Raw genomic sequence first — 25,146 nt, forward strand, 5'->3', positions numbered from 1 at the left:
AGTTTAACATTTTATTAAACAAAAAGCCAGGACATGACTATAAAAGCATATCATAAAAGTATATTACAAAGGGAAGATAAAACACTGGAAGACTTAATGAAATTTCTGATTCAATTATAACTTGCTTTAAGGTAACAGTGTGTTCAATAGCTTAACCTTTATTCTACAATCAATAATAATACTGAAACTGTACAAGCTAACTGTACATGTGTACATGTACAAATAGAGCGAGAACATCTCATTATAACATGATCAGGCAAGAGGTCAGAATACCATTGAGTGTGTTCTTGTTGCAGAAGGTTATATGGAGCAGGAGCCATTGTTGCAGTTATTGTTATTATTATTGTTAGGCTGAGGTCTTTAGAATGCTATCATTAACACTTTATAATAATTAAAAACAGAATCCTATGGATTAGTAATTAATGGTTGACACTATTTGACTTGAGGGCATAAAGAAACACCTAAATCACAAAGACCTTTTACTTCTCCCTCTCTCTCTCACACACACACACACACACAGTTTCACGGGGTCAGGTCTCATCCTTTACCCTCTTCTCATTACAAAGCAGCCACTACTGCTCGAACCAGCTCACCACTACAGCTAACACATTGCCATTATTATTATAATCTTACCCTGTACACGAGTGTCCCTGCTTCCCTTCGCTTCAGATACCCATCCACCAGGATTTGATCTCTGCTAGCCACTTCTCCACGAGCTCCTCCACTAGACATGTTAACAATTATAGACTAGTCTCTCTCTCGCTGGCTCCTTTTGATGATCTATTCAACCAGAGTAGGCATGAACTGTGGAATGCATAATCGAATTGACAGCCACGCCTGCCCGTTCCCGCCAAATACCGCGGGAAAACAGAAGTACACTTAGTGCAGGGGTAGTGTCCCCAAGCCCATAGAAAGGTTTATGAAAGAAAATCCAATACTAACAATAGAGCTAGGCGCCAAAACAACAGCTGGACTTATGGCATGCTACCAAGAGTAGACTGAACTCATGATCACCTTGTCACCTCAGTTGCTTTTATAGAGTCTATATTATCATTATAATTATTATGTTTATGAATAAAAACAGTATAAAAAGCATTGCTCTCTCTCGCTCTCTCCATTATTGACTAAGGTTACAACTGTCAGTAAACAATGCTAGGTCTCCCACTCCTCCAGTGCTCAGTCCTAGTTTACCATTAGTAATGTCAGCAGTAGGATGAGGGGTGGACACTAGGAGGTGATGGAACTGTCTCTGTTGTCTTTGGAACTAGGAATTAATAAATCATCAGTTACTGTATTTAAGGAAGGGAATATTCATGTACATGTACATTATAATAGCTATGGACACCACTAGAGGTGACTGTCACTCACTGATAGTAACTGCTTCTTTAATAATCTCTTCTCTTCTTCTGCTGTTTTTCTAAAAGAGAGAGAGAGAGAGAGAGAGAGAGAGAGAGAGAAAGAATGGTGGCATGATTCATAAGAGTTGTACAGCAAAATGCATATACTATATTTCCATTGTATCACACTATGACTACTATTTATACCTCAACTGTTCCTTCTCATTGGTAAAGTTCCTCTCATTAGTTGATACTGTGTCTAGTAGTTTCTTAATTTCACTTGATAAACTTTCATTCTCTCTCTTGAACTAACAATCATCCAATAAAATTAATAATAACAATCATTATATAATAAGTTACTTTTTCTTTTTTCTTTTTATTTGATTTTAATTTCTCCTCAAATTCTTTACATTTTTGTGTTAATTCTTTCTTAGATTCTTCCCACGATATCCTCACATCAGTCAACTCAGACCTAATAATAACAATAATAATAATAATAATAATAGGGCCTTCCCTCTCCTTTCCCTTTATTATTATTATTATTATCATTTGTATTTTTATATAAGATATTTTTGTTGTTATAATAATAATAATAATAAAAATAAAAATAATAACAACAACTTTACAAAGTCCCTTAATTCTTACGTTAGTTTCTGCAGCTCCTTCTGGTTGCTATCAATGATCAGCTTAGCTTCAGTCTGCTGGTGGCTCAGTTGATGATGGAGTATCTGACACTTTTCCCTCTCTTCCTTCAACTGAGTCTCTACCTCACTTAACTCATTTTCAACTCTACACAACAACACATAATTATACATTAGTACATGTAGATCTACTACTGTCAGATCTAGAGGGAGTTTAGGAGACTTAATTTGGTCTCTCTGGGTGTCCTTCAGTCTCCCATTGTACATGTACAGTGTATAATTCTTGTCATTACTTTTCCTTTTCTTGTGTCAGTGATTGCTTGAGTTGTCTTAGTTCTTTCAGTTCTGATAATTCCTTCATAAATAATGAATATAATAATGATGATGATGATGATGTTACTTTGTCATTTTTTGATAATGTGATATTTTTTTCAGCTAATTCCTTCCTCAATACCTCACACTCGCCCTCCAATGAGACCTAATGTGCAGGAAATGTGGAGAATCCTCTGCTACTGTATAATCATTTCAGGTCATTTGTACCTTCTCTGCTTCAGTGGTCATTAGCTGATCTTGTAAGTTTGACAGTTTCACTTCAAACTCTTGAGTCTTCAACAAAAATGCACTAAACACATGAACAGTAATTAATGCAGTGCTATGATGCAACTTCACTCAGTGTACATCATTATAGGTATATGTACCTCTGTGTGTTTGTTAGTTGTTGTTCAGAGTCTCCTCTCTCCTTCTCTGCCTGTACTGCTCTCTCTAATTCATCTTGTCTCACTTTATCCTTTATCAGCATAACCTCCCTCGTCTTTATTATTATTATTATTATTATTATAAGTTGTAAGATGTATAGTAATTATACTTTATCATTTAAAGCTGATTCCAGTTGCTGTATGATCAGTGAGAGGTTCTCAGTCTGTGCTTTGTACTGATCCACTTCTTTCATGTACTTCACCTTCTCATTTTGAACTGACTGGACCTCCTTCAAATTACTATAACAACAAGAAATAAATAAATAAATTAATTAATTAATAAATACGAACAAGAGTATATTCACATACTTTAATAATAGTTCATCTTTCATCTTCTCCTGCTGGTGGATCACTTCATCACATTTCCTAATACAGAAAGATAAGGACATACACTCTACATATACATACAGTACCTCTGTGACATGAGGAGATCATTTTGTAGTTTAGTCAGTTCATCTGTTAGTCTTACTGATTCCCTCTGTGTCTCTTCATGATCTCTTTCTATTCTCTTAAGGTGAGCAGTTAGACTCAGTTTATCTGATGATAGCTGCTCAACTATTCCTTCATATTCCACTGACTTCTGCTTCAACACTGACACCTCCTACAGTACATCAATAAGAGTATTCAATCACATTGGGCCATGATTGGGGTCCACTCCACCATATAATGTGTCTCTGTCTGTGTGGTATATTTACTTGTATTTTGTTAGTCTGAGCATCAGTTAGTTTTAATTTGAGGGACTTGTTCTCCTCCAGCAGCTCCTTAACCTGTTCTTCCAGCTATAAGGAGGTAGAGAGGTTAATTCATCATGAGGTTGGTCATTACAGTGTTGTTTTGTCTCTGTAGTGTCCTAACTCGCTGTATTTCACTGGGTATGTCCCTCTCCAGTTTCAAACTGTACTCTCTCACTTTATCTCTTAACAGTGACAGCTGTGAGAGAACACATTTTTAATTACAATCATAAATGGAATACATTATACATTATAGTTACCTGACTGTGGTGTTCTTTAGCTATTTCCCTTGATCTTAGATCAGTGCTACTCTATTAGTAATAATAATGATGTGAATAAATAAACATTAGGTGTACATGTATAGGATTCCATTCTTAATGGTACATGTATAACTGTTACTTTGAGTGAAGTGTATTCTAATTTCATGAAGTCATAAGCTCTCTTTAACTGAACAATTTCACTATAGCAAACGTATTATAAATAAATAAACAAACAAACAAACAAACAAATAAATAAATAAGTGGTTATACTTACTCATTTCTAACTTCAACTTCCATTTCTAGTTCCTCAATGCGCTAAAGAGAAGGAATGCAGTTGATACAGGTAGCAGCATATGGAATTACATGTACATGTACATTACGTACTTTTCTGTAGGTCTCCTCCAGTTCTTCAGTTATCGTTTGTTGAAGTTTTGCCATTTTATGAGGATCCATTACCTGATAATGAAGATCAATAAGCATCATGATTTCACTTTTATCTCACTCACTCTTCTTTGAAGGTGTTCACACTCTGTAATCTTGTCGTCTCTCTCTTGCTGTAACTGTCTTATGATCTCCTCTGATTTGACCACTAGTTGAGTATAGTTCTTACTAGAAACTGCTTCTTCTTCTCTGGCCTTATCATACATCTGTACCAAAAAGAAACATCAAAAACAATTCCTGATGATTCCACCTGTTGCAGTCTGAGGTATTCTTTTTGTAAAGTTTCAAAGTTGTTCATGTGTTGCTCTAGCCTCTGGTTGTGGTCCTGTAGGAGAGTCCTCGCGAAGGATTGATCACTTGTTAGCGACTCCATTTTGTTGAATTTCACTTGTTCGTTGCCATGACTATCCGGATACTCATTAGTCAATCTCCGTATACTCAATACCCACGTGCTATTGTATTGGCTAAAAGAAGAGATGGCGAATGGTTCTCCTTCCTCGGGGCTTGATAGACTCCTCTCAGGAAGGAGCAGTGAGTTCAGATGGTACATACGCCGTTCTCACAAGCTTAAGGTCGCCACCAAACTCTCAGAGATGGTCACAGCAGCGCTGACCCTGGGGACAGACCCCACTCTGCTGGTAGACCTGCAGCCATTGCTCCAATGGATCTCTCCTCCAGTATGTGAGGACGCCATTAGTGAGACTCTACTAGGAGAGAGACTCACTCGTTTCGTGCTAGGAATCCGCTCCCTAGCCTGTGACCCTGTCTTCCTAATCCCTCCAGCCCATGGGTCCCAGCTAACTGACTTCAATCTCCTCCTGTCAGTTTTAAAAGACGATTATATTCACAAGCTCTCCATCTATTCTGATTACCGGAGATTCCGTTACACCAACGACTCCATTAACCCTTTAATCCACCGACAGATATTCCAGACACTTCTCTCTCTTGGTGTCACCGTTATCCAGTGTATTGATCATCCTCTGGTCGAGGTGTATCGGTTCTTTGAAAAGGGCGGAGTTTGTGGAATCCTCTCCGATAACCCTGACTTTGCGCTTCTTTCTGAAATTAGATTCATTGATTTGCTGGACTTTGATCTTGAGCGAGCGTTAAAGAGAGTCATTGTTCATGAGACTGAAGAGAAAGAAGCTGCCCTCATTAAAGTATATGAGGTCCATTACTTCTATACAACTCTTGAGGTGTTACTGGGGCAGCTGAATTTATCAGTAGAGCAGCTAATTGATGCAGCCCTTCTGTCTGGCAATGGATACACTTCACACCTCAACTCTCTTTATAAAATGGACTCCTACATTAACTTGAAGACTAGCAGCAGGAGCAAGGACAGGCAATTTGAAGATGTTTGCAGTTTTGTTCGTATTGCTGACTCATCACCTTTATTTGAGTTACATGAAGATCTTGTTCATGTGATGGATACCGTCCCGTGTTACAATGCAGCTGTATCTCGGTCAGTCTCTCTATATGTTAATACTGTAGGCTCCTCCCTCCCTCCTCCTGCTGGTAACTCAATGTTGTTCTGGGTAGTTAAGATGATTTCACTCAATAAGCTCTCAAATGTCATTCATTCATTAGTTCATTCAGGTAAACTGCTCTCTCTCTCTCTCAATTCTTTGTCTAAAGTTACATGCACATGTGGTTTAGTAGTAATCTTGACACTTATTTTTCTGCCAAAAGTGAACCGTGAGATTCTAATTAAACCACAAAATTATGCTGTACATGTACATGTACATGTATAATCAATTGTGCTTCTAACTACACGTGTACATGTATTTATTAGAAGTTAACATGTGTACACATGTAGATAAACTAAAATTAAGTTTCATTATGTGTATACTCCTAATGGTGTCATTCATTATATGCTATACACTAGGTGTCTACTGGAAGCCTCCATTATTTGAAAGCATTGCTGTCGGTCGAGTATCAATCCATGACCTCCTCCAGCCCGTGAGGCTCTCTCTCTACCGGCTCTTAGGATTGGACTCTGTGACCGAGTATGGGAGCACTTCCCAGAGAACCTTCCAAGAGACTAAAGTTAAAGTTCGTACGGACGAGAACCGAAGGGATCCTGATGACATCCTCCAGTTTATACTGGACCTGGGGGACAGGCCTGCTGTGGAAAGGGTAGGAGTCATGTTTAATCTTTTGATTAATGGAGCCTTAGAAGTAAAGAGAATCCAATTAAGTGAATCATTAATTAATCTAAAAGAGGAGACACTCCTCCATTATTCAGTTGTAGCGTTGTCTTTATATTTATACGGACGTCACGTGTCTCAGTCACCCGGTGAAGTGGATGGACTGGTAGAGTTCTCCCTAGCAGAGGCACTGGGTTTCAATGGTACTCTAATCACTGAGAGACCCAATGAGAGAGCACTGACGATATCTGTTTGGTTCTCACACACACTGGACACTCTTTGTCATTTTTGTGACATCCTTTCTCTCTCTGGCTCTCTCCCTGACCCTCTCTCTCTCTTCAAACCTTTAGCAGCTGCTCCTGTAATAGAGTCTCATTTAAACTCGCACTCTCCTAATTTCACTAACTGCTCTCTTAATGGCTCCTGCTCCCTCTCACTCCTTCCTTCTGTTAAGTTACTAAGATCTTCTTGCTCTACCTCCAGTAATGGCAGTCTCAGCTCAGTGTCCAGTCCTCTATATATTGTAGAGCTGTTTGTTCAAGCGTTGAATGAGGTACGGGAGTCAGGGCTTAAAAGTTGCTGCTCTTTAGACAGGAGGAGATGGAGAGAAGTGCAACAAACAGGAGATAAAAATGGTGTCTCTAAAGAAGCTCTTAACTCCAGAACAGCTCCTTGTTCATCAGATTCAAGGACAGCTGGTCCGTTATCTATTAATGAGCACCAGGACAGGATCATCAGTACTATATACAGTCACACTGTTACCTGTATCGTGGGGGAGGCTGGGTGTGGCAAGTCCAGTATGGTTCCTCAGTTTATTTTTGATGCTGTCCCCTCTTCTAATATTATCATTGCTCAGCCTCGTTGCATAGCAACCATGGGTCTCGCTAAGAGGGTATCGTCCCAGAGAGGTGAGGCCTGTGGGGGTGTGGTCGGGTATTGTGTGGGTGGACATAAAGTGGTTTCAAAAAGGACAGCCATCACCTATTGCACAGCTGGATACTTACTGAAGGTAATGAACTAATTATAATGATTAGTGTGTGTCTTAATGTACATCAGGAAATGTAATAAAATTTAAATTTTTCTCCTTTTCAATTTTGGCCTGAGGCCTTATACTGTAGTGCAGGGACTTTGGCCTGATTTTGAGCAACTTTAAAAATTTGTAAAATCTAAATTTGATCAGAACCAGCTCAAAGCTCATGTACTGTATCTGCATCAGATCATTACTATTACTCCTCTTTCTCTCTCTACAGAAGCTCTCCTACCATCCCCTTCAGATCAGGAAGTATTCTCACATTATTTTGGACGAGGTTCATGAGAGATCCATTGATGCTGACTTCATTTTGCTGCTGGTCCGTAAACTAGTCAAAGAACTGTCGCCATCAACTAAAATAGTCCTGATGTCAGCCACAATGCAGGGCCCCCTCTTCACTAATTACTTTAAGGAGGTTTTTGATAAAGTTTCAGAACCTATTTTTGTTGGCGCTAGATGCTGCAAAGTCGAAGAATACTTTGTCGATCAACTTCCTTGGCTTTTAGAGACCACACCCACTTCAGAACTGAGTAAAGAGCAGGTATTTTGCAGTCGAGCCATACAGCTGTACTGTCAAGATGTCAATCGCCTATCACTGACAAGAGACACCAATCCTCCAGTGATTAGTCCCCCTATGCAGATGCTTTGTTGTGAGCTTATCGTCTATTGTTCTGTTAAAGGTACAGCTATGCTGGTATTCCTGCCAGGGATTAATGAAATACTGGACTATCATGAGATATTGACACAAGAGCTTCAGAAGAGAAATATAGAGGAAGAGTACAATATCTATGTCCTTCACTCCCAGGTATCTATTGAAGAACAATACCAGATCCTCTCACCTCCACCTCCCAATAAAACTAATGTCATCCTTTCTACCAACATTGCCGAGAGCTCTCTCACAATCCCGGCTCTACGAGTCATTGTTAATTTTGGTATCTCCAAGGTTCCTTGTTACAATCACAAGCAGAAGATGACTTGTCTGGTTCGGTCCTGGTGCTCCAAGGCAGCCTGTGCTCAAAGGAGTGGGCGGGTGGGACGAGTGTCTGAAGGGATAGCAATACACTTGTTCCCTAGTTCATTCTACCATCATGTCCTCTCAGATTATAACCCAGCAGAAATGCACACCACTCCCCTTGGTAAGCTCCTCCTTCGGGCGAGACAGTTAGGAGAGGAGATTGGTGTAACTAGGCCCTCCATTCTATTGAAGCAGACTATAGAGCCTCCGTCATTGCTACAGATTGAGTATGCTTTACAAGAGCTAGTATCAATAGGGGCCATTGTGACTGATCTTAATTACGAACTATCAGAAGTAGCTGATATCACTATACTGGGTCAGTTCAGCCTCTCTCTCCCTCTAGACCTTGAACTCTCTCGGCTCGTGTTTCTCGGACTATACTTTGGGTGTCCAGTCGAAGCTGTTGTCATAGCAACAAGTATTTCGCTGTCCCATGATCCATTCCTAATGCCATCCAAAGTGTTCATAAAGTCCCAGGACTCATTCAAGGAGGCACTGGCAGAGAGTACGGCCTCTCGTTTTAAATACGATGATGATAGATACAGTGATGCACTAATGATCTGTTCTGTGTTCAAGGAATGGTGTAGTTATTATTATCATAAGTATTCCAGTAAAGGTTGGTCATACTGCAAGTCAATGTCACATTTCTCAGCTAAGAATTCACTCAGCTATTACCGCTTCTCCCTACTCCTGACACTGGTATCCTCAACTGCTGATAAATTACTTGATTCAATTCCAATTGGTTCGGATCACTACAAGTCGATTGATTCTGTAGCAAAGTTGACACGAGACCCTCCAAGAGATGAGATCTCATTCTGTGAGAATGACTCCATTGTCCTTGCTCTGGTTGTGGCCTCCTTTATAGACAGCGTCTTGATTGGTAAGAGAAGGATTGACAGTTTCCTCCAGCAGGAGAGAAAGGTGGCCAGACAAGCGAGAGACCTCATTGACTTCTCTCACATGAACCAAAAGGCATCGTTGGTCACGATGTGTTCAAAGAATGTCTCTCAGAACACGCTCAAGTCGACCGTTTCATCAATCCTACCACCACCTTGCTCCCTTGAATTCATGATATCCTCTGGAATGGGTGTGGTTCAAGTCAAGGCTCCACCCCCTAACATGACGATAGAGCAATCTTTGTTGTTTCTGTGGCAATTTTGTGAGAGACGCCATCGCTGGAAGACAGAAGAAGGGTCTGTCCCTCTCTCTGCTCCTTTCTCTCCTTTTGAAGTCTCATGGTTCAGGTTCAACTCATCCTATGATAAGGTGTTTACTCCGGTTTGGAGGAACCGCTCCAGTTTTGTTGTCAATTATTCAAAGTCTCCGCCTCCTTTTTTGGGCGTGGCCACTAACATTACCGGCGGGGAAGTTACAGGTACATGTAAAGGGCGTGGCCTCACTCTCCTCCCCTCACTTAGAGACAGTAAAATGGCAGCTATACTATTACTGGCATTCCAGTCATTCCAATCCTCCATTCAGCTCTGTACCAATGGGGAAGAGATCACTGCATTTAAGATTAATTCAGTTGAACTGGATTTTAAGGAATGGCAGAAGATCCTACCACAAGATCTTAAGATAATAAATAAACTTAGAACTGAACTCTCTATTCTTCTCTCAAAGACAGATCCTAGCCTTCAGCTTCCATTAAGAGAAATGAAACAGATTCAACATCTTTTATCAATCATAGCAGATATTGATTCATGTCCTACACTAACTGAAGACACTGTGATCCAGTCTGATTGCTTCACTGATGATTCTAACCATCAGCCATTCTATCCTCTCCTCAAGTGCTCACTGATTGACTGCTGTGAACCTAATAAAGACAATATTATTATTGTCAGTCGAAATATTGATGATGAGGAGAAGGAGGATGTCTGTAAAGAGAAGCTTGGCAGTTGTGATAAAGAAGGTGCAGTTGTAAGAGGAGGAGGAAGAGTACAGGTTCATAATGGAGGCATGGAAGTTAAAGAAAGGATTGATAGTAATAGAGAAATCAGAAAAGAAAAGATTGACACTAAAGGTGAAAATGACAAAGTTACTGTACAGTGCAAACCCAAGCCTCCTTCAATTGAAGGCGATAGAATAACAGCTAATGGAGGAACCACTCCTTTAACAGCTAATGGAGGAACCACTCTAGTAAGAGCTAATGGAGGAACCACTCCTTTAACAGCTAATGGAGGAACCACTCTAGTAAGAGCTAATGGAGGTACCCCTCTAGTAAGAGCTAATGGAGGAGCCACTCCTTTAACAGCTAATGGAGGAACCACTCTAGTAAGAGCTAATGGAGGTACCCCTCTAGTAAGAGCTAATGGAGGAACCACTCTGCTAACAGCTAATGGAGAAACCCCTCTACTAACAGCTAATGGAGGAGCCCCTCTACTAACAGCTAATGAAGGAACCCCTCTGCTAACAGCTAATGGAGGAACCCCTCTACAAACAGCTAATGGAGGAGCCCCTCTAGTAAGAGACTGTATTTCTGCTGATACTGTTCTGACTAGTAAATATCAGGACACTAGCTCTGGCAGCAGTAAAGTTGAGTCTTCTTTCTTGAATCCACAGGCTGTTAGCTTCAGTCCTGCTATGAATGTCCTTCCATCACATAGTCTCCTTCTCTCTATCTCTTCAAACTCACATGGGCCTCTTCTTCCTCCCCCTCCCCCTCCCCCTGGGTTACCCCCAGGGTTACGGCCACTAGCTCCAATTCATCACTTTCCTTTACCTCCTGGCTTCACTCCAGAAGACTGTGTTCCTAAGCCATTGCTTCTAAACTATGCACCTTTTAAAGCCAGTGAATCTGTTTCTTCATTGATTGAGAAGCAAGTCCTTGATATTTTATTAAGAAATGGCCACAGGGCCATTTACTATAATGATCTCCTTAGAGATGTCTCTTTGTCACGACTGCTCCAAACCCTCAGAATGAACCTGCCACTGCAGTTCTTAGTAGAAAGGTCTCAGTTATTTCGTGTGGTGTTGGTTGATAAAGGGTTTCTGGTGTCTGCAGTGGTGACATCATAGATTTATAATCTGCTCCTCCTGTATTGCTGTTAGTGATTTGAGTTGATTCATTTCTTTATGCTGCTATTATACCAATCACTTGTCCTATTAAGTACATATATAACCTTTTCATTTATCAATGCATTATCATCATATCATACTAATCCTCCATTATTATCTTATTAATAAACATTATTCAAATTCAATTATTACTCATACTCCTCTCTTTGCTGCCTAAAGTGGGTGGGTGTATGTGAAGACTGTTTTCCTGCTGTCCTTCTCTCCTTTTACTTTGTCTTTGTGACTCCTCCTCGCATGAGAAAGGTAGGAACAAGAGAAGAGATGGTTTTGTTGGTCTCTGGAGGTTTTTGAGTGTTTCCACACCTCTTCTTTGGAGTCATGATGTACCTTTATACTCTTTTAATAGAATTTGAAACTGCAGTACCTCCTCCAGCAATCGCACAGATACGCAGACCATGTTACTGACCAGGATATTCTTGGGCGGGTGTCGAGGAAGAGAGGCCTCAAGGATAAAGGTAAGCAGTATACATACCTCCTTGTACAGTGTCGCTGTAACTAAGTTCAGGCTTTTGGCACGGACTATTGGCTTAGGAAAAGGACTAGTTCAAATGTGTATGAGTGATATTGTGCGAGTATAGTGTATCATTAGTAGTTAGTTTTAGTTTGAAGAATGAGAAAGTGACATTGTTGGTTTGTTGCTGCTGCTGTGTTGCAGCACTGTTGCTAGGCAACAGGAAATTAATTAGATCTATGCTTCAATTTTTGCCAATAAAAATGCAATTATTATTATTACTATTATTATTATGGTTACTCCCAAATTCCACTTTAATATGCTTTGAAATGAATCCTAATATTATGCTCATACTTTAAGCTGTACTCAATATATCAACTAACCTTGTATCAAGTTACACTTTGTCATGTAGTATTAATGTAGAGTATGTGTTAAAGTTGTAACTGGGGGAGGTAGTATGTTTGCATATTTACAGTTTAGACGTGATCATTTCATCAAAATGTGCAGCATTTCATGATTCTCTTTCTCTCTCTCTCCATTATCTCTCACATGTAGCCACTAGTTAATGGATGCCGTCTATTATGTAATGTAAGAGCTACTGCACCTTTAACAATGGAAGCTCCTCCTCCTCCTCCAGCAGAGAAAAAACCGTTAGTATCTCCAGTCTCCTCTTTTAATGAGTGGGATCCGTTGGAAGAGGTCATAGTTGGACGAGTTGAAGGGGCTCATGTTCCTCCGTTTACTGTTGAAGTGAAGGCAAACACTTACGAGAAGTACTGGGACTTTTACACCAAGAACTCTGGGACACCCTTTCCACAGGAACACATGAGGAAAGCAGCTGCTGAAATTGAGGAACTGTGCCGTGTACTCGAGGGAGAAGGAGTTAAAGTTAGGAGACCAGACCTTCTTGATTACAGCCTTCAATACACCACTCCAGACTTCTCCTCCACTGGTATGTACTCTGCCATGCCGAGGGATATACTCATTGTCATTGGCACTGAGATCATAGAGGCCCCGATGGCCTGGAGGGCTAGGTTCTTTGAGTATCGGGCCTACCGGTCCTTAATGAAGGAGTATTTCCGTGCTGGAGCTAAGTGGACGACAGCTCCTAAGCCATTGATGAGTGATGAGCTGTACGACCAGGAGTACCCTATGAAGAGCGTACAGGACAGGCACAGGTTAGCAGCTGAGGGAAAGTTTGTGACGACAGAGTTTGAGCCGTGCTTTGATGCAGCTGACTTCATAAGAGCTGGGAGGGACATCTTTGTACAGAGGAGCCAGGTACATTATACCATTGATATTAGAGACTGCCTTATACTGCAGTACTATAATTACACTGCAGATTATACTGATTAGATTAGATTATATTTATTATATTGAGTATATGAGTATTATTAATCACATACATGTACATGTACATACAATATGCTGTAGGTTACTATAAACTATTATGTTCATGTACATTACATACAGGTTACCAATCACATGGGTATTGAATGGATGAGGCGTCACTTAGGTGATGAGTACAGGGTCCATGAGGTATCGTTCAAGGATCCTAACCCAATGCATATTGACGCTACCTTCAACATCATTGGACCTGGTCTGGTTATTGCTAATCCTGATAGACCTTGCAACCAAATTGACATGTTCAGGAAAGCTGGTAATTAAAATACTTACTGCTAGTCTGATACTACATACTACTACATTTTCTGATACATATTGATGTCCTTGTGCTGTGTAGAAAGTTTGAGATGATTCTGACTTTAATTTTTCAAGTTACGGCCATTTCAAAAAAATGCCAAAATAGCCCATGGTTTTTTCCAAAAAATGGCCCCGAAATCACCCAAAAATTTTATTATATTTCCTGATACATATTGATGTCCTTATGTTGTGTAAAAAGTTTGAGGTGATTCTGACTTCAATTTTCAAGTTACGGCCATTTTAAGACAACGCCAAAATTTTGAAAAATAGCCAAGGCTATAGCCCATGGTTTTTTCCAAAAAATGGCTCCGAAATCACCCAACAATTTTATTACATTTCCTGATACATATTGATGTCCTTATGTTGTGTAGAAAGTTTGAGGTGATTCCGACTTCAATTTTCAAGTTACGGCCATTTTAAGACAACGCCAAAATTTTGAAAAATAGCCAAGGCTATAGCCCATGGTTTTTTCCAAAAAATGGCTCCGGAATCACCCAAAAATTTTATTACATTTCCTGATACATATTGATGTCCTTATGTTGTGTAGAAAGTTTGAGGTGATTCTGACTTCAATTTTTCGAGTTACGGCCATTTTAAGAAAATGTCAAAATTTTGAAAAATAGCCAAGGCTATAAGCCCATGGTTTTTTCCAAAAAATGGCTCCGAAATCATCCCAAATTTTTATTACATTTTCTGATACATATTGATGTCCTTATGCTGTGTAGCAAGTTTGAGTCGATTCCGACTTCAATTTTTCGAGTTACGGCCATTTTAAGACAACGCCAAAATTTTGAAAAATAGCCAAGGCTATAGCCCATGGTTTTTTCCAAAAAATGGCTCCGAAATCATCCCAAATTTTTATTACATTTCCTGATACATATTGATGTCCTTATGTTGTGTAGCAAGTTTGAGTCGGTTCCGACTTCAATTTTTCAAGTTACGGCCATTTTAAGAAAATGCCAAAATTTTGAAAAATAGCCAAGGCTATAGCCCATGGTTTTTTCCAAAAAATGGCCCTGAAATCACCCCAAATTTTTATTACATTTTCTGATACAAATTGATGTATGTACAGTGTACATGTACTCTTTGCTTGTGTTTAGGTTGGAAGATAGTGACAGCTCCTCAGCCAGTAGTGTCTGATTCATGGCCGCTGTGGATGTCATCAAAATGGCTCTCAATGAATGTCCTCATGATTGATGAGAAGAGAGTAGTGGTTGAAACTGATGAGATACCAATACAGAAGATGTTTGAGAAACTGGGCATTAAATGCATCAAGGTAAGAACTATTACCGGTAGTACCATACATCATGTACATGAGTACTGATCAAGAGTACCTGTACATGTACATATACATGCTCCTATTGTTATCAAACTCTTATTATCATACTCTTGCTGTGTGTAGGTGTCAATACGTCATGCTAACTCTCTTGGTGGTGGGTTCCATTGCTGGACCACTGACATTAGAAGAAGAGGGACACTAGAGTCTTACCTCTAACTACCTGAAGACACTAAACTAAAGAACACACACACACACACACTCACAGCTACTAGAGATATTAATAGTACATTATAGTATAGTATAGTGCTGTATTAGTCATAGCTGGACTTTGTGGCTAATTTTATAGAATAGATTTGCAATAATAACTAGATGAATGCTAAGCAAGCAAAAGCATACGTACATTCTTTATAAGTTCATGACTTGCTGGTTCTATTTTGCTTAAGAATCTCTCATGCTTGATTTTGTTCAGGATCAAGTGGAAAATTGACATAAAAATTATTTTAAAAATGGAACCAAACGTTTACAAAGGATGCAGCAATTACTAGTATAGTTTATAGTACGTGTAAATACTTCTTTCTAATGTTATCAGCAACCTTCCTCTGCCCTATTGTATCTAGTGCTGCTACTAATGATATCCAGTTTGATCCACCTCCTCTTGTCTCTCTTACTCCATCCTCTCCCTTTAGCCAGGAAGATATACACTCCATTAGACACTTCTTTGATTTCTTGTAATCTTCTTCAATTGCTTTTAGTGTACGCTCATATAATCCTAAGTAGAGACCCAACTGATACCAATCAGTGTAACTAAACTGCTGATTTGATTCTAATTCTTGAAGGACTGTAGCAAGATCTGTAATATCTGCATGTGTACAGTATATAATAATACCTTAAGCCTACTATTATTTGCGTCTACTAATTTTAGCGAAATCAGCAAAAGTCATGTTTAGCGTTACTAATTTTAGTGTTTTTAACCAAATTAACTATAAATAATAACCATTATAATGAATAATAATTATTTTGGCGTCTATTTAATTTAGCGGTTTAAAGCTCTCTCGCTAATATAGCTAAATTTAGTAGACGCTAAAAACAGTAGGCTTAAGGTAATTATTATTCATACAATACTTACCAAGCAGTTTATCAGTCTGTTTTTCTTGTTCTTCATCAATGGCCTTTTGTACATCAATATCTACAATAATATTAACAATATTATAGCATAATAATAAAATTACCAGAATGTCCTTTTGAAGCAGTTCCATACTCTTCTTTAATGATTCCCACTATCCCCTCATCATTATTAATCTTTCCATCTCCCTATACACAGTAATAATAATGATTATGAGTGTTAGCTGGTATACCTTAATATCACGTCCTCCTAATAGTGACAGGTTACTAATATCTGATAATGATTCATCAGGTAGGATCCTCTTCAATTCTTCACATGTTCCGTTAGCATTTACTAAAAACTCTTCTCTCTTGTCAATAGCAGACATTACATCTTTTACACTATACACTGTCCTTTCTCTTGGTGTATTCACAGGATAGGCTAGTTCTTTAGGATCAATAACTAACTCTTTTACCTCTAGACTGGGACAGGATTCTTTATAAACACTCATTACCTCTCCTATTACATCTTTTCTTAGAGACACCATATTGTATTTCTTAAAGGACATCATTACTAGTACACACTGGCTCTCATCCACAATCTCTACCAGTGATCCTACACCACGACTATTAGACCAATAAAGTCCATTCTTCCAAAACATGCAACGACGATTTAACTTGTCATCTTCTTGAGGTAGAGCCATTTTAAAAGCAAGATGTAATGAGAGGACGTGGAAGTATCGAGGAGGAAAGAAATGATGTTTACTAGTACACTGTAGACACCAACCAAACTGGTACACTTGACTAGTCATCTCATCAGGTCTATCAGTAGACAAAAGACATGGAAAGAACAACAACCTTTCTCCTCTTCTTTCTCTCCCTCCCTCCTCCTCCTCTTCCACTGCTAACTGATGGAGATTTGTCATTCTTAGGAAAGATGGATTCATTTCTTGACAGAGTTCCATGTTCTTCAGAAAACAAATCAACATGTCAGGATCATATTTAGGAAAGAGTCTAGTCAGACCAGACACACTAACAATACCAGTATTGCTAGCAATGTCAACGTGTTCTTTGAATGTCTCTGGAGCAAAGAGAATCCCATCCACCTCAGTTAGTAGTATACCCTTATTCACAACAACCCAAGTCTTGCCTTCACTTTTAAGAACACTGATCAAACCAGTTGAGTGCAACGAATGAAGAACTTCTAAAACCTCTTCTTCATTATCTGGTATAGCATAGCTATTGTTACACTCACCAGCAGACATTACATCAGAGAGGGTCAGTATATTTTCTTTCCTTTCCTCCAGTAGACCATACATCATGTGACAATAAAGACTCAAATTCCTTCCACTTGTACTACGAATGGACTTACAGGCACTAGACAACTTTTTAAAGAAGGAATCCATATCACTCCCACCATGCTTACGACAATCTAAGAAGACACTATCACACTTTTCCCTTACAATAATATCCTGCATTTCTTCCTTTCTCCTACTTTCAACAGGATCACTAATCTCATCTACATGACTGACTGCTACAAGAATATGGCATTGATTAAGAGCTTTCTGTGCTTCATTTCTCACAACTGTTAGCCAATGATGAAGCTGTTTGACTGCTTCCTTCTCCAATATATTGACTACTATCAGGAACACACCACCAGAACCTTGTAACAGATTCTCAATGACAGCACTGTGACTGGAGTAGTATTCTGAATGACCAGCAAAATCATGAAGAATGATGTTACCCAGTGTCCTGTGTTGTAGTTTATAAGGAATGATACCAGCAGTACAGGGCACTACCCCTCCAACATTTCTATAAGAACCAAAAGCAAAAGGGCCAGTAGCTGTATCATTGATGACATGACTAAGAGTACTTTTACCAGCTCCAGGATTACCCACAAGAAGAACGTTAACATAAGAATCAACTGGATGAGATATTTTAATGTTACCAAACTTTTTAAAAACAGATAAAGTTTTAGTTTTTCCTTTAGCCAAGCCTAATGGTGTATAACCACCTCTATCTTTTTTCAATGGATCACATTTACCAGTTGATAATAAAAACTCAACAGCTTCTGATTTGTCACGACGTGCAGCACAGTGAAGAATTGTACTTCCCCATATATCAGACTTAGCCATTGGATCGCAGTTACACTCATTGATTAAATACTTTAGTGCCTCCATTGAATCGTAAAGAACTGCATGATTCAGTAAAGACCCAACTTTTCCATGACGCACCATTGGATCAACGTTGCAATCATTAATGAGACACTTTAAACTATTAATATGTCTAACAGCTTTAGAAAAAATAATTGAGCAGACAGAACCCCTCAATAAGCCACAAGTAGATCTGTGACAGTTGAATAAATATTTCAATACATCAATTGATTCATACTCAACTGCAATAGCATAAGAATTATCAAATCCCCTTTCATCACTAGTTGATGGATCACACTCACACTCCTCAATGAGAAATCTCACCACATCAACATGATTACCCTTTACAGCATAATGAAGAAAAGACCCCTTTATACCTTTCGGCTGGTTAAAGCGAAATTTGTCGTTCTTCTGGTTAAAGTGAAATTTGTCGTTCTTTGCGATTTCCAATGCCTTACCGTTATCTTCTGCCATCAAATACTGCAGCAAGGGAGTAGCTTGTTCGTAACGTTTCTCTTTTAGAGCCCGTCTGAGTTGCTCGACGACATCCTCTACGTTTTTCTCTGCTTCACTTGAGCTTGCAGTTGATTTGTCTGAGCTAGTAGCCATTGTATCTAGGCCAGAATAGGCCACAGTAAATTTAGTAATGTGGCAACTTGCTGGGGAATGGTCTGGCTAGAGCTGAGCCTGTGGCCTATGCGGTGGCCGGCCTCGGCTCGGTTAAAAACTCAACGGGAATCCTCACGTGATAATTGACTATAAAACAGTATCCATCACGTGCGCATCTCTGACCACGCCTATAGATCATACCCAATTATCCATAATATCCAGGTCAGGCTTGTACTCTCTGTCTGTACCCGAGATCCTGAGACTGTACCTCTCTCATCAATGGAGGCTCAGAGTAGACAGAGTCGTATCCCTAAGTTTGGTTTTGGTTTTAAGAAACTATTAAATGGAGACAAGTCCAAAGACACCACTCCTCCATCATCAGGTAGTAACCTCTCTTCTCCCTCAGTGGCCAGGTCTAAATCAATGAGAGTCCCTCGTACCCAGGTACCCGCAATCGTTAAGAGAGACCACAGTAACTCTATTGATAATGGAGATGAGCCTGCTCCATTATTAATGAGTAATAGAGAACAGCTCCCTCCTCCTCCTTCCTTACTGCGTCCAAGATCAAAGACCCTATCGTCACGTTCCCATCCTAACAGTCGCTGTAATTCACCTCACAATGACCCCTCCCCTCCCAGCGGAGGAGGTACTGGTATAACCAGTTCAACAGGTTCTGTAAACGAGACTCCACTGATAGCGTCAGTGGGGGAGGCGGGGCCTCATTATTATAAAGGAAGGCACACTCGTAGCCACTCCTTTGGATCTAAGGAAAAACAATTAATTAATAATCGGCCACCATCCGCTAGCTCCATGAACCGTCGTACCATTAACAAGGGACCGTCTGCCGGTATACTCGCGACCAATGTACAGGGTAAAGGTCGTGTAGTCCCGTCTAGCAGTCGATTGGTCAGTGAGGGCAGTGGTAGGGTGAAGGTTAATAGAACTAACAGTAACACTGATCAACCTGATGGTAATGTGGTGAGTGGTGGGGGGTCTAGGGGGACTGGGGTATCAGATAAGAACACACTGACAACTGGTAGTGGTGGGCGGGGCAAGAGACCATTCTCATTTCATGAAGGATCACCTGATTTGAATCAGTTAGCGAGTGAGATGAGTCTTGAAGACGAGAATACAACAGCAGCTGCTGCTGGTAGGACTCACAGAGAACCTGTTAAGAGACCCACTGCTGGACAAGGTAACTGTTATAACTATTAATAACTTGTTGTTGTTTATTGTTTGTTGTTTATATTTGGAGTGTTGTCTACGTGGTCCAATGTTCCAGGTGGTAATTACATTTGTGTATTCCTAATTCAGTTGCAGCTGTATTGAATTTTAGTCTACTTGGCTTGCTGTTACCATGAGCACACGTGATCCTAACCTACAGCTGCAGTGTTAAATGAATGTGTACATGTACCTGTACCTATACCTCTGATAGTGTACATGTACATTACGTTAACACATGCAGATGTGTATATATGTCTAAACCTACTGATGATTGTGTCACTGATCTTTATTGACCCAACAACACCTCCTAACACACTATTGGATCTACATGTACTTACCATTGCAGTAGCTCCTGTCTTTACTGTACAGTGTATATAATCATTACAGTTTTTGTAACTTGTTATTCTTTATTTATTTCTTGTTTGTTATATATTGATATTATTTTTATCAGTTATCAGTCAGTTAGTGTACTGTGTACTACTCTCCGTGTTAGGAGGAAGGAAGGAAGTTATGGTAGCCATTTAACTGCCTTTAAGTTACATTATTATATTATGTTGTGTAGATTATTATTATTATTATTATTATTATTATTATTATTATTATTATTATTATTATTATTATTATTATTATTGTTATTATTATTATTATTATATTATTTAGGTACAAGGATGGGTTCCTCCAAGTTACGCCCTCCAACTGTTAAACGTAATTCAACTGACGATATTAATAGACCTTCATCAGCTGCTTCTAATTATATGATCAACGAGGTAATGAATAATTAATGAGCTTTATATTAAAGTACTTGAAATACCCCACCAGCTCTCCTCCCCCTTCTCCCTCTCCTCTCTCTCTCTCTCCCCCTTTCTCTGTTCCCAGTAGTCCATTATCTAATATGGTTTCTATTTATATTTTTGGTAATTCATATGATATTACATATCCAATGATCTGTGTTTGTGATATGTTGAGAATTCATTTAATGACACCAGCAGCTGTCTCTCTTTCCCTCTGTGTCTGGTAGTGGGTGTGGCTGTTATTCTGTTGTTGTTTTTGATATTTTTAACTTATTAACACTTTCATGTGCATGTACATACAAAAGTAACATAACTGTATACACTCAATCACTTTATGTGTTCTTATGTAGTAAACTATATAGTGGTTAGTCAATAAACATATATCCAACAGACCACTACATAATATTAATGTATTGTATTGTGTTTATTTTTATTTATTAATAGTCTAGGGGTGTGTCTCGTCCTCGTTCAGCTGCTGATGTTCACAAGGTTCATGTTGGCCCTCCTCCAACTCAAAGACAGTCCTCATCTCAAGGGAGTAGAAGCTCCACCCCCTCCAGTGGGCGGAGCACACCTCTATTTAAAAAGGTCTGTTATTATGACTGTACCATTAACTACTTAGCCATAATTATTATTATTAATTTATTATTATTATTATTATTATTATTATTATTATTATTATTAATAATTATTATTATTATTTATTTTATTTATTATCAGACTGAGGCTGGTATAGCGGAGGAAGATGAGTACATTAATGAGGAAACTAGACCACACCCATCGACACCTAACAGACCACCACAATATCGAACACCATCCTCCGTCAGACTGGGAAGGTATACTAATAATATACTGAGTAGTATACTAATGAATAGTGTTGCATTAATAATGCTAATGTTTTACTAATAATATCCTAATGATATCCTAGGACTCCAGTGATCAGATCCAGCCGGAGAAGTGATTCATCAGATTGCAGTGGAGTACTATCGGTAGGTGAGTCAGGAGTGGGTCTTAACGAACTAGAAGGAGCAGTATTGATTGATGCTGAGGACTATAGACGAATGGTACAAGAAGTGAAGACACTCAAGACAATGTTACTGAGACTAAAGAGAGAACTGGCAGCTGATGTAAGTGCATATCAACTGATACTCTAACTCCTTCTATTCAATTGATGTGCATGTACATGGACTTATGTTGGGTAGGAAGTTTGAACTGGGTTTCAATCAATTTTGGATTTTTTAAAAATTTTAATGTTGCTCCACCATTGGATAAAAGTCCCTGTGCTATAGTACCTGTCTTTACTTTCTTGGCATACATGTATTATGTTTCTATTATTATTTTTATTATTTTTATTATTTTAGGGTGTGGCAACTCCTCCTTCTACTCCTCCTACTTCAATGGTTAGTCTGGTGGGTGGGTGTGGCTTATTACTTTATTCCTTATATAGAAGTCCAGTGTGGTCCGTTTAAAGCAAGGGGGCGGGGCTAATAATGCTGAACTACTTAATAAAATACAAAAGCTGACATCAGTACGTATAACCAAATATTTATTTATTTATTTATTTATTGCTTAAGGAGCGTGACAAAGCCCTGTCCGATATTGAGGATTCTAAAAAGGAGCAGAAACTGCAACAGGCACAACTTGAGACACTTAAATCAAATCTTGAGACTCAACAAAAAGATAACACGAAATTGAACAATAAACTAACGGAACTCGAGACACACAGAGAGTACCTTTTAGACAGGGTATGTGTACATGACCAGCCCCTCTGGAGGTGTGTGTGTATAAGTAATGTAATACCTGAGGACTGAGATATCTGCTTGAGGTGAAGCTGAGGGCAGATATCAAGGGACTCAGGTATTACATTACTGATACTCACCTCCAGACACACACACTGGTCAGTGGTCACTGTAAATAAATGCCAGTGTAATTATAATTAATTAATTAATTATTATTATTATTATCAGTTGGAGAGGCTCCATGCTGATAAGCACAAGGTAGAGGACAGGTTGAACACTCTTGAGAAGTCGGCTTATTATGAGAGAACAGTTCTGGAGGGAATATCTCCAGCTGGTCAGGAGGACACTGTGGATGGACTTATGGTTGATGATGACATTGAAAATGGAGTAAGAAATTTTACTATTTTATTTATTTATTTATTGTGGAAGATTTGGCTAAAATTGAAAATTAAGTGTTAAAAATTGTCCAACAATTTACTGAACTTTTTGTCTCTCTCTCTCTCTCCAGCTGTATTATGATGATGAAGACGCCACTTATTAGAGTACCAGATCTTCCTTGCAGTATTGATTTATTTTCATGTACGATATTGTTATTATTATTGTTATTTTTGTTATTATTATTATTATTATTATTATTATTGTTATTATTATTTCATTCAGCCGTTCGAACAAATTGCAATAATTTTCTTTTATCATTTCATACTTTTGTAGCTTCCGTCTCTTTTTTGTAAATCTTTTTACGCGTGACGTCATTTAGAAATCATTTTCATAAAACCTTTTGTTTTGACAATTTCACTTCGTTTTCCTACATAGTGCAGTAATCCTTCATTACTCTATGATCATTGATATCATTTTATAGTTTTAGTTGTAAGTTGCAACAGCTTCTAGTATAACCACTTATGAGGCTTAGCACAAAAGTTTAGTTATTGAAAAATACACAATGTAGAAAGAAAATAGTCTATAGACATTTTTTACTTCAGCTATAGCAGTAGATAAATACATTATTTGATATTAGGAGAAGGTGCAGCAGGTTTTCAGTCAAACTGAGTATAAGCTGTGTTGATAACCTTTTTCTTCTTTTTGGCTCCAGCAGCACAGCAGCAACAGAATGAAAGACACACACACAAACAGCACAAGATGAAACCAACTAATCCAGCAGCTGCTATTATAACAATGTGAATGAAAGTCCACCAAGAATCTATTAAAACAGCATATCATTAATTAATAATAATTATTATTATCATCACCTTCTATTCCAGTACATGTAGTACGTAAAGATCCTTTCTCAAAACTTGCTTTATTATAAGCTATTATAATGAATGATGGCATTACTGCAGCATATAGTGGATCACTTACTGCACTGGACTGTTAGGTCTTCACCATGACTGCAATCAGTGCTCTCTTTTGAAGGACAGGTCTGACAGTAACCAATACAAGTCTTGTCAGTGTGTCCACAGTACAAGTTATCTAGCCATATTGGTTGAGATCCATTACCACGACTGACATTAGAAAAAAACAAAATTAATAATTGATGATGATTGCTGCAATGAAAGCTATTTCATTGCTACTTACATTGGCAGTTTGTCCCATTTGAATGATTTAGTGTATCCAAGTTGAACACAGACAGTGTCAGCTTCATCATCATCAATGCCATCATCACAGACTGTCCCCCACTCCTTGTTGCAATACACTTCAACTAGTCCTTCAGATGAATAGCTACCTTCTACCAGTCGGACCATCCCATCATATGGATCACCCCAAATATCAGTGGTAGCTATGAAAAGATAATGAAACATATAATAGTGTTTTATGAAAATAAAGAGAAGAGCTCATATCTTACAGCATGTTACATGAATGTCAGTTTTATCACTGCAGCTGTTTGAGTCGGCAGGACTGTAGTGACACTGAGATAACACTTGATACTGATCACTGTCACAATGAACGTCTTTAATAACTGCTGCTGATGTATCAATACCAAACCTATAACAATAAATTAATAATTTTCAAGCAATTTCCTGTTACAATTACAAGCTCTTGTTAACACCTTGTTAACAGCTTGAGGTGTTTACGAGGTGTCAAATTAAAATAATTATGCTTTTGTTGCAGCATCAGCTTACAAAGCTACTCCATAAGTTCCAAAGGAATCAGCTCCATTGTATCCGAGTTGATAACAGACGGTGTCTGCTTCTCTTTGACCAAATGCTGTCTGATTAGAGCAGATATTCCCCCACTGGTCATCAATATATATCTGTATAATACCAGCATTGGTGGCACCAGAGGCTACTCCTGGTCCAGTCTTATTGTTGAAGAGTCTTATGGTCCCGTTACCAACCTGTTCGCCTTTAACACAAGCACACGTTAGCAACAGAATGACACTTCTTCCTATCCTTACCTTGTACAGCAACAGCAGCAGCACAGACTAAAAGAAGAGCAAAGAAAGAAGACTTCATTTTCAAACTGTCTTTGCAGCAAGATGCAGCAGGGCGGGGCTCATTATGACGTCATCAACTGCAACCACTCATGAATATCATTATAAGACAAAAGGAATTGCATGATGTGCTAGCAGCAGTATTGTCTCTTTATTAATATAATGTTTATTAATTACGTTTGTTAATTATGTTTATTAATTAATACATGTAGTTATTGTTTGTTAAGATTTCCATAGC

At 38.7% G+C, this 25,146-nt stretch overlaps 8 protein-coding genes across 13 annotated transcripts in view; 3 read left to right on the forward strand and 5 right to left on the reverse strand.

Annotated features, from left to right (window-relative positions):
* Nucleotides 1–810, reverse strand: part of LOC109584187 (serine/arginine repetitive matrix protein 1-like) — a 7,218-nt gene extending 6,408 nt beyond the window's left edge. The window contains exon 1 of the mRNA XM_019999832.1: nt 634–810. Within this exon, the coding sequence (XP_019855391.1) occupies nt 634–732 (99 nt within the window). The 5' untranslated portion in view covers nt 733–810. The remainder of the gene's footprint in view (nt 1–633) is intronic.
* A 233-nt stretch (nt 811–1,043) lies between these two features.
* LOC105313736 (centrosomal protein of 83 kDa-like) lies at nt 1,044–4,587 on the reverse strand. The gene is made up of 20 exons (XM_011407399.2): nt 4,416–4,587; nt 4,231–4,371; nt 4,109–4,180; nt 3,999–4,039; nt 3,864–3,924; nt 3,725–3,775; nt 3,559–3,663; nt 3,429–3,512; nt 3,147–3,334; nt 3,043–3,099; nt 2,844–2,973; nt 2,677–2,789; nt 2,519–2,600; nt 2,379–2,456; nt 2,272–2,333; nt 1,983–2,126; nt 1,698–1,809; nt 1,545–1,645; nt 1,369–1,417; nt 1,044–1,264 (listed from the first exon to the last, which is right to left on the reverse strand). The coding sequence occupies exons 1-20, from the start codon at nt 4,536–4,538 to the stop codon at nt 1,118–1,120; spliced, it is 1,941 nt and encodes a 646-aa protein (XP_011405701.2). The 5' UTR covers nt 4,539–4,587; the 3' UTR covers nt 1,044–1,117.
* Nucleotides 4,588–4,606: 19 nt separating this feature from the next.
* Nucleotides 4,607–11,524, forward strand: LOC105313737 (uncharacterized). Of its 3 annotated transcripts, none has more exons than XM_019999831.1 (4): nt 4,607–5,761; nt 6,051–7,321; nt 7,563–10,563; nt 10,618–11,524. In XM_019999831.1, the coding sequence occupies exons 1-4, from the start codon at nt 4,642–4,644 to the stop codon at nt 11,370–11,372; spliced, it is 6,147 nt and encodes a 2,048-aa protein (XP_019855390.1). In that variant the 5' UTR covers nt 4,607–4,641; the 3' UTR covers nt 11,373–11,524. The 3 variants fall into 3 exon arrangements, with proteins under 3 accessions (XP_019855390.1, XP_019855389.1, XP_011405702.1); XM_019999830.1 differs by having other exon boundaries at nt 7,563–10,455; nt 10,510–11,524; XM_011407400.2 differs by having other exon boundaries at nt 7,563–11,524.
* Nucleotides 11,525–11,569: 45 nt separating this feature from the next.
* Nucleotides 11,570–15,225, forward strand: LOC100639745 (glycine amidinotransferase, mitochondrial-like). Its single transcript, XM_003388540.3, has 6 exons — nt 11,570–11,675; nt 11,779–11,887; nt 12,439–13,164; nt 13,357–13,543; nt 14,685–14,860; nt 14,987–15,225. The coding sequence occupies exons 2-6, from the start codon at nt 11,828–11,830 to the stop codon at nt 15,077–15,079; spliced, it is 1,242 nt and encodes a 413-aa protein (XP_003388588.1). The 5' UTR covers nt 11,570–11,675; nt 11,779–11,827; the 3' UTR covers nt 15,080–15,225.
* A 97-nt stretch (nt 15,226–15,322) lies between these two features.
* On the reverse strand, nt 15,323–16,432 carry LOC109584188 (uncharacterized). Its single transcript, XM_019999833.1, has 4 exons — nt 16,219–16,432; nt 16,093–16,174; nt 15,990–16,049; nt 15,323–15,722 (listed from the first exon to the last, which is right to left on the reverse strand). The coding sequence occupies exons 1-4, from the start codon at nt 16,351–16,353 to the stop codon at nt 15,415–15,417; spliced, it is 585 nt and encodes a 194-aa protein (XP_019855392.1). The 5' UTR covers nt 16,354–16,432; the 3' UTR covers nt 15,323–15,414.
* A 1,327-nt stretch (nt 16,433–17,759) lies between these two features.
* Nucleotides 17,760–18,726, reverse strand: LOC109584182 (uncharacterized). Its single transcript, XM_019999810.1, has 2 exons — nt 18,009–18,726; nt 17,760–17,776 (listed from the first exon to the last, which is right to left on the reverse strand). Exons 1-2 carry the CDS (start codon nt 18,724–18,726, stop codon nt 17,760–17,762), a joined length of 735 nt encoding a protein of 244 aa, XP_019855369.1.
* A 202-nt stretch (nt 18,727–18,928) lies between these two features.
* Nucleotides 18,929–23,275, forward strand: LOC109584189 (uncharacterized). The gene is made up of 10 exons (XM_019999834.1): nt 18,929–19,921; nt 20,611–20,717; nt 21,186–21,329; nt 21,462–21,577; nt 21,670–21,868; nt 22,103–22,141; nt 22,189–22,269; nt 22,316–22,486; nt 22,709–22,867; nt 22,989–23,275. Exons 1-10 carry the CDS (start codon nt 19,006–19,008, stop codon nt 23,019–23,021), a joined length of 1,965 nt encoding a protein of 654 aa, XP_019855393.1. The 5' UTR covers nt 18,929–19,005; the 3' UTR covers nt 23,022–23,275.
* An 87-nt stretch (nt 23,276–23,362) lies between these two features.
* Nucleotides 23,363–25,146, reverse strand: part of LOC105313738 (neurotrypsin-like) — a 3,942-nt gene continuing 2,158 nt past the window's right edge. Inside the window, exons 1-7 of one of the 4 annotated variants that reach the window (XM_019999838.1) lie at nt 24,873–25,087; nt 24,598–24,820; nt 24,321–24,460; nt 24,053–24,254; nt 23,837–23,979; nt 23,728–23,787; nt 23,363–23,678 (exon numbers count right to left, since the gene is read on the reverse strand). In XM_019999838.1, the coding sequence (XP_019855397.1) occupies nt 23,515–23,678; nt 23,728–23,787; nt 23,837–23,979; nt 24,053–24,254; nt 24,321–24,460; nt 24,598–24,820; nt 24,873–24,930 (990 nt within the window). In that variant the 5' untranslated portion in view covers nt 24,931–25,087 and the 3' untranslated portion in view covers nt 23,363–23,514. Of the gene's footprint in view, nt 23,679–23,727; nt 23,788–23,836; nt 23,980–24,052; nt 24,255–24,320; nt 24,461–24,597; nt 24,821–24,872; nt 25,088–25,146 lie in introns of those variants that run through there. The other 3 variants (XM_019999836.1, XM_019999837.1, XM_019999835.1) reach the window with 3 other exon arrangements.

Source organism: Amphimedon queenslandica, unplaced genomic scaffold, assembly GCF_000090795.2.
Source record: "Amphimedon queenslandica unplaced genomic scaffold, v1.1 AMPQUscaffold_13236, whole genome shotgun sequence".
NCBI lineage: Eukaryota > Metazoa > Porifera > Demospongiae > Haplosclerida > Niphatidae > Amphimedon > Amphimedon queenslandica.

Coding starts and splice junctions, on each gene's coding strand:
- LOC100639745 (XM_003388540.3), top strand. CDS start 11,828: ATGTTACTGACCAGGATATTCTTGGGCGGGTGTCGAGGAAGAGAGGCC. Junction 11,888..12,438: donor GAGAGGCCTCAAGGATAAAG/GTAAGCAGTATA, acceptor TCTCACATGTAG/CCACTAGTTAATGGATGCCG. Junction 14,861..14,986: donor TGGGCATTAAATGCATCAAG/GTAAGAACTATT, acceptor TGCTGTGTGTAG/GTGTCAATACGTCATGCTAA.
- LOC109584182 (XM_019999810.1), bottom strand. CDS start 18,726: ATGGCTACTAGCTCAGACAAATCAACTGCAAGCTCAAGTGAAGCAGAG.
- LOC105313736 (XM_011407399.2), bottom strand. CDS start 4,538: ATGGAGTCGCTAACAAGTGATCAATCCTTCGCGAGGACTCTCCTACAG. Junction 3,335..3,428: donor CTCAGACTAACAAAATACAA/GTAAATATACCA, acceptor GATGTACTGTAG/GAGGTGTCAGTGTTGAAGCA. Junction 1,418..1,544: donor AATGAGAAGGAACAGTTGAG/GTATAAATAGTA, acceptor TCTCTCTTTTAG/AAAAACAGCAGAAGAAGAGA.
- LOC105313737 (XM_011407400.2), top strand. CDS start 4,642: ATGGCGAATGGTTCTCCTTCCTCGGGGCTTGATAGACTCCTCTCAGGA. Junction 5,762..6,050: donor TCATTCATTAGTTCATTCAG/GTAAACTGCTCT, acceptor GCTATACACTAG/GTGTCTACTGGAAGCCTCCA. Junction 7,322..7,562: donor CAGCTGGATACTTACTGAAG/GTAATGAACTAA, acceptor CTCTCTCTACAG/AAGCTCTCCTACCATCCCCT.
- LOC109584188 (XM_019999833.1), bottom strand. CDS start 16,353: ATGTCTGCTATTGACAAGAGAGAAGAGTTTTTAGTAAATGCTAACGGA. Junction 16,175..16,218: donor TAGGAGGACGTGATATTAAG/GTATACCAGCTA, acceptor TACTGTGTATAG/GGAGATGGAAAGATTAATAA. Junction 16,050..16,092: donor TGCTTCAAAAGGACATTCTG/GTAATTTTATTA, acceptor ATATTATTGTAG/ATATTGATGTACAAAAGGCC.
- LOC109584189 (XM_019999834.1), top strand. CDS start 19,006: ATGGAGGCTCAGAGTAGACAGAGTCGTATCCCTAAGTTTGGTTTTGGT. Junction 21,869..22,102: donor AGAGAGAACTGGCAGCTGAT/GTAAGTGCATAT, acceptor TTATTATTTTAG/GGTGTGGCAACTCCTCCTTC. Junction 22,270..22,315: donor AAATACAAAAGCTGACATCA/GTACGTATAACC, acceptor TTATTGCTTAAG/GAGCGTGACAAAGCCCTGTC.